General features: G+C 40.8%; 1 protein-coding gene across 6 annotated transcripts in view; it reads right to left on the bottom strand.

The window, feature by feature from the left end:
• Nucleotides 1–12,621, bottom strand: part of ASTN1 (astrotactin 1) — a 606,833-nt gene that overhangs the window by 150,005 nt on the left and 444,207 nt on the right. For all 6 annotated transcript variants that reach the window (XM_069737796.1, XM_069737798.1, XM_069737799.1 and 3 more), the window contains 2 exons: nt 11,931–12,068; nt 11,380–11,530 (listed from right to left, as the gene is read on the bottom strand). In XM_069737796.1, the coding sequence (XP_069593897.1) occupies nt 11,380–11,530; nt 11,931–12,068 (289 nt within the window). The remainder of the gene's footprint in view (nt 1–11,379; nt 11,531–11,930; nt 12,069–12,621) is intronic.

Below are 12,621 nucleotides of genomic sequence, written 5' to 3'. Positions count from 1 at the left end.
CCCAATCGATCAATAAAAAAAAGGATTAACCTGATCGCTAAACGGCGTAGCGAGAAAAAAAATCGAAATGCCAGAATTACGTTTTTTGGTCGCCGCAACATTGAATTAAAATGCAATAACGGGCGATAAAAAGAACGTATCTGCACCAAAATGCTATCATTAAAAACGCCAGCTCAGCACACAAAAAATAAGCCCTCACCTGACCCCGAGATCAAGAAAAATGGAGACACTGCGGGTATCGGAAAATGGCGCAATTTTTTAATGTTTTTAAGCAAAGTTTGGAATTTTTTTTCACCACTTAGATAAAAGAGAACCTCGACCTCTTTGGTGTCGGTGAACTCGTAATGACCTGGAGAATCATAATCGCAGATCAGTTTTAGCATTTAGTGAACCTAGTAAAAAAAGCCAAACAAAAAACAAGTGTGGGATTGCACTTTTTTTGCAATTTCACCGCACTTGGAATTTTTTTCCCGTTTTCTAGTACACGACATGCTAAAACCAATGATGTCGTTCAAAAGTACAACTCGTCCCGCAAAAAATAAGCCCTCACATGGCCAAATTGAAAAACGGAAAATCTCAAGGTCATGAAGGGGTTAATATCTGATTCATTGGGCTTTTGCTTTCCTATGGATCAGCATCTTATATGTTTAACTCGATGGACTTATCTTCTTTCAACCTTAAAACTATGGAACTTGTAAAATGACAGCTAGCTTTCGGAGGCAGTAATGTACTCAGTGTACTTTTCATGTCATTCCTTTTTCTTCGTAGTTGAAATAATATTCTTTCCTAGAAACTTATTATTCCACATAGACTAAAATAAAGGGGTCCTTCTTGGCCAATTCCTGCAGTCTTCCCCTTCCCTATGCTGTTCACTTCCTCTACACTTCTATACATACAAATTAGGATATGTCCCCAATGAGGAAAATGCCCTTGATTACAATGAAATATTCTCCTTTAAAGAGTTGTCTAATTGATAAATATTATGCTTTGATGTCTTTCCAGCAGCAATGTATACTCTTACACACGCACATGTATCGTCACAGTCGCCCTGATCTTTAGATATCAATGCGGTCCAGGGTCTGTGCAATTTCTTTTTCGGCTTGTGATCGGCATAGGAGATCTTTGTTTCGGTCCCCATTTTATAATTCTACCAATGTTGTGTATGTATAGCGCTGGCCGACTGCTTCGTGTTTGAATTGCTAAGCCAGCCCCCTCCTGTGCCTATGCATCAGCATAAATGAACCAGTCAGCCCACTCCTTTCAAGCACAGCATTGATGTTGTGTCTAGGGGCAGACATATCATGGGTGCAACCTGTGCGGCCAGACAGAGGCCCAAAAGGTCAGGGGCACCATGTGGAAATGTGTAATATGATCATTTCTTGGGCTGGAAAGGGCCCATAAATTGTTCTTGCGCAGGGACCCTTTTGTGTCTGTGTCCACCACTGGTCTCCCCTTCTCATACACCATACTTGGCCCCGATAAAATAAAAAAGCTTCTACTCACCTCGCGAGCTGCACCGTTCCAGCGGTGTCAGCACTCGCGTCCCAGGGGCGGTTGTTATGACAAATGACCCTGGCATCCAATCAGCGCTGGCATCACTAGCCCCGCCTTTGGACAAATCGAACATCCAGAAGAATTTAGGGCTGCAGCTACTCTCTCACTTCCTCTAGATGTTCCATTTGTCTGAAGGTGAAGACCCTGATGCCAGGATCACGTGTCAGAACAACCACACAAGATCCCCAAGAACGCAAGTGATGACACAGCTGGAACGGCACCGGTACAGGAGGCGAGGAGAAGATTTTTTATTTTATCGAGGCCAAACATTTAGATAAAATAGGGTTGTCCTAGTAGTGGTCAACCTCTTTAATCTTCATTTATACATAAAACTTAAAAGGAACCCAACAGGTGACAGCACTGTCATGATAGCGGATACCTGCTGCCCAGGAGACCAGTTGGACAGTTGTGTTCCCGGTGGCTTCTCCCAACCCCCTGTTCTTGAGTGACAGGTCTCTCTAATAGTTTAACATCATAGCAAAGACCGTGAAGCTGTGTGTCAGAAAAATGGAGCTTTACTATAAAAAAATATATAAATAATTGTTTAATCAGAATCTTATTTTGGACATATTTTCCTTTAAAAAAAAAAATCGTGATCAATAGTTAGAATTTTTTTTTAACTTGCTTTTTCAATCTCAACATTTCAATTTTCTTTTTTTTTTTCCTGCTACGAAATGCCTCCGAAGTGTCTGCACATCTAAACAGCTTTCACAGAAGTGGGAACATTTACATTATTCTTGTGGGTGTTTATGCTTCGAGAAAACTATAAATCGAGCAGGTTCAGAGTATTAAAATGAGATGAAAAGGTAAATAATGGACAAATTGTGGATAAAAACATCCACGTTTCCAGTCTTGGCTTCTGCCTCAACCGCAGTTTATTTTGCACTTTCAAGTTGTAATTTAACCAAAGCTTCAGTAGACACATTTAACTTAAAGATATAAAGCTTCAAACATACTACAGTGTCACATTTAATTAAGATATTTTCGCTCATGATTCATTTAAGTAAAAAATGAATGTAATGCGAGAGGCACTTTGGGAATGAAAACATTAAATTATTGAAACCTTATATTTTGCTTTTAAAAGTAATGTATCATCAGGAAATTATATATTGCGGTATTTAAATCATGTTTTTAGTTATGACAAAATAACTCTTGGAATTTTGGTGGTGTTTTGTATCAGCTTATTTTTTAACTTTGCTGTGTAGACTGGGACAGAGTAATTTCCTGATTATCAGAAAATGAGGATAAGGTATTGGACATTTTATTCTAAAAACCTAAATAATTTAGAAGAATAACATTATAAACTTTATAAACACATAAGACTCTGTATGAATCTTCCCTGATCCCCTGTGCAGCTGCTCAGGCACTGGCCCGGGGGGGCATATGCATTCCTGCCACCCGGCCCAGTCCGCCCCTGTCCTCAGTGGTTCTTTGGAGTCACTTCCTGGAGTCAGTAATAATCTCTGCAATTTACTTCCATTTATTGCTGCTGCCATAAAGCACATACAGTTTGGTGTTCTGGTTTTTCATGGATAGAACAGAGATACATTATAATCTATGCTTTTAGTCATATATCTGTGTTTTTTTGAGGACTGTGTGTCCATGCAAAAATCATAGAGACATGTTCATTTTTTATAGATAGCTTGGATGCAACATTCCAATTCAATTCTATGGGTCTGTGACGAACAAGTATAGCAGATGGATGGCCTCCGGGTCCAGTTTTTGTGCTGTCAGTGTATAAAATTGCAAAGATATGAGAAGCTTTATCATTTTTTTTAAATTTAAAGGGAACCTGTCACCTGAATTTGGCGGGACCGGTTTTCGGTCATATGGACAGAGTTTTCAGGTGTTTGATTCACCCTTTCCCTACCCGCTGGCTGTATGCTGGCCGCAAGATTGCCTTGCGCAGGCATGTACTACGGAGGACAGAGAATGAACTTCAATCCAATATTGCGGGCAGCATGCAGCCAGCGGGTAAGGAAAGGGTGAATCAAACACCTGAAAACTCCGCCCATATGACCGAAAACCGGTCCCGCCAAATTCAGGTGACAGGTTCCCTTTAACCATATGTGAAAAACACTGATGACACCCAGATCCAAAACACACCTACCATTTTTTTGTGCACACGAAAAACACTGACGTCTGATTGAGGTCTTGAATGAATGTAGCTGAACTGCAGTACCAGTCACAGCCTGTACACATATGTGGCACTGTTTTTTTTGGAATCTAAATAAACAGGATCCTGGACAACCCCTTTAACAATACATTTTTATTACACCCCATTTAAGTAACTTAATACTTATAAAGCTTAGAAGTTGCCACTTTTTTTTAAAGTCCTTAAACACTAAAACTAAAATACTATCGTAGATCAAACTTTGATGATTGTATAAGACGTGAAGAAACCAGATCTCAGAGGCACTTAATGGACGAGACTTTAGATTCCATTTTATAACAGGTGTAAAAGTGACTGTTTCGCAGACTGACTTCCCTGTTGGATAGTTATCACATAATTCCTGTTACCTGCCTTTATCATGTGACAGCTCACATTAAGATGAAAATGATCTGTCCTAGATGTCTTATAGCCAAAGCTATATTAGTATATGTATTGGTGTAAGGGCTCATGAGCAGTGCCTGAATAGTAGCTACATGGCTCTATACTAGGCACTCCATGTGTTGCCTTGTGGTGCACTGTATGGTACCATATTGAGGAGACATTCTCTGCTACAATCAGCGCCATACAGATGTACAGTATGGTCCATATACATTGTGTGCTAGATCTTACTGTTCAGAATAATGTACTGATGAGGCATAGGACTAAACTGACTGGACATAGGGAATTTATTTTACCAATTAATCAGCTATATATTCTTTTTGCTATCATGTAAGGCTAGTTTCACACTTCCGTTTTCTGGGGTCCGTCGTGGTGCAGCAAAATGACGTATAGACAGACGTAATAAAAATAGGGAAAACGCGTGTGACGGATCCAGTGTAATGACGGATCCGTCGTAGAGAAATTCCGAGAACTAAATGTCCGGGGACGAGAGAGAGAGAGAGAGAGAGACTGACTTTTTCCCGGACTTGAAAATTGTTCCGGGCATGCTCAGAAGGGAAAAACTGGATCTGTCGCTGGATTCCTGCGTGTGACAGTCAGCGATGGATCCTGCGTCCATAGGCATCCATTGGAGCCGACGACGGGCATCGCAGGATGCGTCGCTGACCGATTTTCCGACGTGCACAAAAAAAGTTACAATTAACGTTTTCTCTGCACGACGGACCGCCATTTTACGACGGATCCAGTGCACGACGGATGAAACGGATGGCCATCCGTCACAATCCGTCACTAATACAAGTCTATGGGAAAATGCAGGATCCTGCTAATTTTTTTGCAGGATCCTGCATTCTCAAAAATCAACGGATTGTGACGGATCTGAAAAGACGGAAGTGTGAAAGTAGCCTAATGAACATCTACATTTATGCACGGAACGACCATATTTATCATGGGTATAAATAAACAAACACTCCGTTCTTAACTGGAGATTTTTGAAAATCACAAACTGGGCATTTCCTATTCTCACTAGCTGGAAATAAGCTGAAAATATCAGACATGTGCACATAGCCACAAAATAACAAGTGCACGAGTGTTGTCCGCGAAGCCCAAGCCTTTAAAAGTTTTTATAAAACTCATGCTCAACCAATGGGGTGTTCACAGGTTGGCTGTCGTCTACAGATCTTAAAAACCTATCTAAGCTCTTGAGTTAGTGTCATTCTTAGAAGGTACATTGCCTTATTTTCCATAACGACAAAAAAATTACCTTGTAAGTTAAAAAAATATATATTTTTTTCTTAAACAAAAAGTTGGGATTTCAAAGTTACAAAAGGTACAAAAGTTCTGAGGGACAATTCAGGAATGTGATTCATCCTTAGTATAAAATAAATCTGTGAAGACCGTGAAGATACTTCTAGCCTCGGCTATAACGTCTGACAGTAACATCGCAGACAAGGGGTTCCCCGCTGCTACTTCAGCCATAAAAAGTTGACCTGTTTCCATTCTGGTGGTTGGAGATGTCGGAAGATTATGATTCATATAGGAATCACTGCAGAGGTGGTCTGGATGTTTAATGTCTATTAAATAGTGTAATATGTACCTCAGTGCCCGATTACTCTCGGTGCGTGCCTTATGACCCAGTTAACTGAACCAGATGACTGTGATGTATTAAAGCCATTAGAATCCACAGATTGTGGAAGAGTTTGCAAATCTCTGAGTTCCTAACCCCCTCCGATGTCATCCGGTCGGCAGGAAATTGCTCAGAATATGTTTCTGACCCCCCATCCTGTTGACGTGAAAGGGTTAAAATTGTGACTTGCTACGTATGGAGTGAGGTCTATTATATGGTGATTGACTCGGCCAATTCCCAGGATTCTTAGAGAAAACACTTTTAAATGTTATCATGGCACTTTCTTGGCTTCATTCAATTCAGAAATACAAAAAAATGATTGGACACTGCCCTGCAATTACATTCTTCCTGTCCTTTTAGCACACTTTTATGCCTGTTACATTGCTCGAATCGTTACAGTTAACCGACCACCGCCGGCGAGAAGAAAGGAAATTATTTTGTAGCTTGTGGAAAAAATACATTTCAATGTAATGTGATTTTTTTTCTTCTGGATCATGGAATTTCATTGTTAACTTACTTATCAACTCGTGCAGCATTGGGGTCTCGGGTTTGAATTTGGCCAAGGGAGGATTTTTTTACGTTTTATGGTCCTCTTAAGCCTGGGAGGGTTCCTTTGAACATTCCAGCTTCTTCTCCCTTTCAAACCCTAATTTGTTAACTGTTATTTTAAAAAATTGGCTCTAGTGTGTGTCTAAGTCTAAGGCTCATTCGGACGGGAAGGCAAATCGTTCCAAAATGGGACCACAATGCATGGACTAGCTGTGCCTTTCCGGACCTGAGCGTGACACCCTCATAGAAATACAAGAAGCTGTCACACTCAGGCCAAGAGAGCTGCGGTCAGGTCTGATCATGGACCGATGTGCACAAATGTCTTAACGAGGTCTTAAGAAAATTACACAATGAGCTCTAGTACTGTGGATAAGGACTAACATAATGGGTCCAAATCTCTATACAGCTTTGAGGAAAATGTTGGCATCGTATAAGTAATAGGAAATAAAACTAAATAAACCCCACTTTCAAAGATTGCTCTCTTTTTGTCTTTCTTGAAGGCACCTTGACACTGAATGGAGTACCAAGTTTTTGTTGCATTTCCATCAATCGTGAAGAAAATGACTAAGTATTTTTGGGGTATCGTTTTGTAATTCCCTAAGTGGTGTTGCACCATGTCTTCTGACATCCTGTCACTAGTTCCCCACTATATATAATTTAGCTACTGTTATGTTATTACTTTCTATATGAAAATTCATATTATTTTTCATATCAGGTAGGTAATGTGAACTTATGGGCTCCCCTTGGTAATTACTTGACTTTATGTTCTCTGTAGGGGGTCACTATCTCATTTACCAGAACTTCCTGTATGATGAAACTGCTTTTACTTGTACCACTGAGGTTCTATATAAAGTGAAAGAGAGTTGGGCATAAAACTCTTATCAAAGTTACTGATGATGATTACACAGCTCCTGCAACACAGATATAATTAAAGAGATCACAGCTCAGTTTCCTGACTGTATGCTGCTAATATTTCAGTTTATTTAGAAAAATATAGGGGAAAGCTTTATCACAATGTCCTATTAGTAGAATGGTTTGGGCTCTGGCTGACTATGTGATGCTGTACTCATGCATTATGGAATTGATAACAGAGCATAGATTAATAAAAAATTCAGGGATAAATCTAGGGTTTAAGATGGAGACTTAAGGGATTCAAAGAGGAGGCTAAACTTTATCAAAGGAAGAACACTATATATATGATGAGAGCAGATTATGATAGACAATCCAGTGGGAGAATACTAATTCTTTTTTCAGGAACACGCTCAGTAATGACTAATTCACTTGTTAACAAAATACCCATGAATCAAACTTCTACAGATTCACTGACCACTATTGGACAATATGTTAACTACCTACGTCAAAGGTGTCAGTTCACCTATCAAGGCTACATTCACATTTGCGTTGTGCGCCGCTGCGTTGGCGACGCAATGCACAATGCAAATAAAAACGCACCAAAACGCACGCTAAAACGCTGCATTTTGCGAGGCATGCGTCCTTTTTTGCCGAAATTTGGACGCAAAAAAAATGCAACTTGTTGCGTTTTCTGCGCCCAACGCTTGCAGCAAAAAAAAGGCATGCGTCGCACAACGCAGCACAACGCATGTCCATGCGCCCACCATGTTAAACATAGGGGCGCCCGACGCAAACACGCAAAACGCTAATGTGAACGTAGCCTTACTTAGTTGATTTCTACTGATGGAAAAAGTTGATGCAAGTTAACTCCAATCTTATGAATAAGGGATAACTTTTTTTTTATTGGGAATAACTCTTTAATGTTGGCCGAACCCACCGACCATCTAAAACGTACAAGGGCCCTAAATCTCCCTCCACCGATGATGTAAAGGGAAGGAAAAATTTTGCCTGTTGAATGTTAGCACCAGTTCTTTTTTCTCATGGAAGCTAAGCCAGTGCTCGTATATTAGCTTACTAACTTACTAACTTCTCTTCATTGGAAACACAAGAATGCTCAGCCAAAATGAGCATGCATGGGTATGGTGGGCTTGGAAGAAAAAACATCAATACATTGAGTAAAGATTTAAGATAAATTCAATAATAAAGTAATAAATGCAGATATTAAGCTAGCTTAGGATGCTGAGTGATTGCAGCTCTGAAGCCATGATGAGTGCAGCTCTGCATATGTTTCAGGCTGTAACATCTAATATATAAAGCTGAATGTGTGTATGTGTGTGTGTGTGTGTGTGTGTGTGTGTATGTCCGGGATTGGCATCTGCACCGTCGCAGCTACAGCCACAAAATTTTGCACAGTCACACGTCTGGACCCTGAGAGCATCATAGGCTATGTTGTGAGGTGAAATTTTAACCCCGTGCTTTCCAATTCACCAAACAATTTTGCCCCTATCTACATAATGGGGAAAAAGTGAAAGGAAAAGTGTAGGAGGCAAATTGACAGCTGCCAGATGTGAACAAGGGGGACTTAAAGAATGAGAGCGATGGCGCCAAAGAGTATATACCGTACAATTGCTAAGGTGGGGCCCGACATGGGATACTCACCACACACGGGGATATGAACACACACACAAAATGCGCCACACACTACCACATGCTTGAACACATATTACCCTCAGCACTCATTTCACCACAAATACACCAACCTCGCCACATAAAAGTCGAAACACAAAAGTCACCACTCAAAACTCGCCACGCGCAGAACTCGCCACATGCAAAAACTAGGCTCTTGCAAAACTCGCCACAAGTGCAAAACTCACCTCATGGAAAACTCGCCACACGCAAAACTTGCACACGCGGAAAAATTGCCACATGCACAAAAGTTGCAACACATGCAAAAGTTGCCTCACACAAAACTTTCACATACTCAAAAGGCACCACACATAAAACTCGCCACGCGCAAAAGTCGCCATGCGCAAAACTTGCTGCACACAACTTGCTACACTAACCTGTCACATGCAACTCGACACACAAAAAGTTGCTACACGCATGTTGCCACACAAAACTCATCTCACAAAAGTCGCTACATGCATGTCGCCACACGCAACTCAACACACACAACTTGACAAACGAAACTCGCCCTAAAACACACACAAGTCTGGTATCCTTCAAAAATAATAATCTGATTAATAAGCAGACAAACTACAAGAGCAACAAATATGCCATATAGGAAATACGGCAGCTGTCAGTCACATGACCTGTCTATTATGTGTATGTGTGAGCTAATATATACGGCCAGGGGGAGGGCTTCCTGTTGGCTGGGGATTTATCAGGCTGCCAATTTAGCTTACAAATACTGAGGTAAAAATACTGAGCAAATAACGTGTGAACGAGGTCGAATACAGGAGGAGATGACATACAGATATAAACTATATACAGGGGAGATGACGCACAGATATATACTATATACAGGAGAGATGACACACAGGTATATACTATATAGAGGAGGAGATGACATACAAGTACATATATATACACAGGAGGAGATGACACACAGGTATATAGTATATACAGGAGCAGATGACCTACAGGTATATACTATATACAGGAGGAGATGACATACAGGTATATGCTATATATAGAAGATGACATGCAGGTATATACTATATACAGGAGGAGATGACACACAGATATATACTATATACAGGGGAGATGACACACAGGTATATACTATATACAGGAGGAGATGACATACAGGTTTATACTATATATAGAAGGAGATAACATTCAGGTATATACTATATATAGGGGAGATGACACACAGCAGGTATATACTATATATAGGGGAGATGACATACAGGTATATACTATATACAGGAGATGACATACAGATGTATACTATATATAAGGGAGATGACAAACATGTATATACTGAGGTGATGAGGTGAAAATGAGAGGTGTGAGGTGAAAATGAAAAGGTGTGAGTGCAAAATGAGAGGAGTGAGGAAAAATAGTGGAGTGATCAGAAAATGACAGATGTGAGGTTGAAATGACAAGTGTTAGGGGGGAATGAGAGGAGTGAGGGAGAAAATGAGAGGTGTGAGGGGGAAAATGAAAGATGTGATTGGGAAAATGAGAGGCGTGATGGGAAAATAAGACAAGTGAGGTGCTATAACTAACCACATATATTTACTATGCCCAGGCAACGCCGTGCTCTTCAGCTAGTTACTATATAAAATGGAACAATACAGGATAATTAAGGCAATGTATGTGTGAAAAATTGCTAAAGTTTTATATAAGTTAATTCTATAAAGTCGTAAGCAGTCGAAGGCAGCGTGCCGAAGCGCGCGTTGGGGAGGACGCCATCCAGGTGCCAGGGATCCTTTACTCATGCATTATTACTAGTATTATCTCTATGTGCATTTATACACCTTGTGTTACACTTGATACATGGTTTATACACATCTTTGTTACAGTCAGTGTTTTGATATCTTACGACACACTTGTACCTATATTAATATTTGTTCAAGGTTTTTTATGCACAAGCACTTTATTCATTTATTTATTTATACTGCATAGAATTGGTTATTATTCTTTTTTTACCATTATTTGTGTTGCGCACACCACCCTGGCACTTTTCTTACCCAGTCTTACTGTTTTTTTTATACTCCTGGGTGTGTGTCCTTGTTCTTATGTCATTTTACCCTATTACAATCATTGATGTTTCTTCTGTTATTGTACCTGCTCGATATAATATACTATATATTTTCATTATAATACACGGGACTATATGGTCGGCTTTTTTCAGCGCTTTTAGTTTTTCTGTGATTTCCGACTGACCACATGCCACCACTTTGGTCCTGCTTTTTGGTTGTAGGGATATTACTTTTAGTTGTTCGTTTATTGTAATGATATCAGATACCCTGCCACGTTTAAGCATTTCCTTTGCTATTTTTTTATTTCATATGTTCGAGTCCCGGCGGCTGCATGTCTCGCGGCTGATCGACAGCCGCAGCAAACAAGCAATGCCTGCCTGTGTTGTGGCCGTAAAACAACCGCGAGACATGCAGCCGCGGGGACTCGAACATAGTATTAGAGCACGTCGAAGATACTCTATTAACACCTTACCCGAGCACGCTTGCTCATCACTAATAATATCTCTTTATATTTTAATTATCATGTATGGTAAACTTACCACGCAGCCGCTGGAATCCAACTTGCGGTCGGAAACACATCGAAAGTTCTTGCTGCAGCCCCCGTTCCCTTTGGAGCAATCTCGAACTGGTCCAAAGGAGTCTAGCAGAATCTCAAGGTTATCGAATGAGGAGGAGGTCATAAGCTCCTCTCTGTGGGCAAAGCAAAAAATAAGGAAGGAGGCAGGGAGTAGGATGATAGATTGGGAGAGACAGGGAGGAAATCCATCAAATCAAGGAAAGCTAGAAAAAAAGGCTGCATGTCAGTGCAAGGGGCAAGAGCGGAGGTCAGGGCGAGGGGGAAATAGATTTAGAAAAAAGGGAAGGATTGAGACAGAGGCAAAAAAAAAGTGAGAAATGTGTTGGTGAGAACATACAAATCATCGGGCACAAATGCTGCCTCCGTTTATGCCCGCGAACGCCAAAGCATGCATTCAATATATAGCCATGATAGCACAACGTGTCCCTGATACACGCGGGCACATTAATCAGAGCGCGGGGAGAGGACGTGCTCAGTGACACCGCGTCTCCCCTGCCTGTCCCCGGCACTCACCTGACCTCCACTGCATCCTCCATAACACTCATGTCTGTTTTACACTTGGCTGATGGATTAATGGCCAGTTCGGCAGGGGGGATGACAAAGCTCTTGCTGAGAGGAAGCCACATACCTTCTCCCAGCGTATAAGTGAATCTGGGTTGGAAAGAAAATTGTGTTAACGTAAATATTTACGAAATACAAAGATAGAGAAAACCTCACTGCAGATATTGCCTGCAGCACCAGGTTACAGAGGGAACGTGTCTGTAGAATAAACTGATAGACCTATTTTTTAGTATTCATATCACAATTTGAATACATTAATAATCAGAAAATGAACAATTTTTCACACTGGCCACTAGGCCCAATATTACACTCCTACTTTCTGTTGTCACATGGACCCTAGTAGACTGACTCCGATCCTGTATTGGAGGATTTATTGAGCATGTTTTCGTCACGGCAAGGACATTGTACAAGAGAAGGAGGAGGAGGTGAGCTGTGACATCTCCTATTGTGAATGGCGGATCCTGTGTTATCTACTGTATATAGAGGTTTTATCAGTCATTGTACAGGAGGAGGAGGTGAGCTGTGACATCACCTATTGTGAATGGTGGATCCTGTGTTATCTACTGTATATAGAGGCGTTATTAGTCATTGTACAGGAGGAGGAGGTGAGCTGTGATATCACCTATTGTGAATGGTGGATCCT

This window comes from Ranitomeya imitator, chromosome 8, assembly GCF_032444005.1.
Source record: "Ranitomeya imitator isolate aRanImi1 chromosome 8, aRanImi1.pri, whole genome shotgun sequence".
Classification (NCBI taxonomy): domain Eukaryota; kingdom Metazoa; phylum Chordata; class Amphibia; order Anura; family Dendrobatidae; genus Ranitomeya; species Ranitomeya imitator.
The sequence above is the reverse complement of the archived record's forward strand: the minus strand, read 5'-3'. Positions and strand labels throughout refer to the sequence as shown.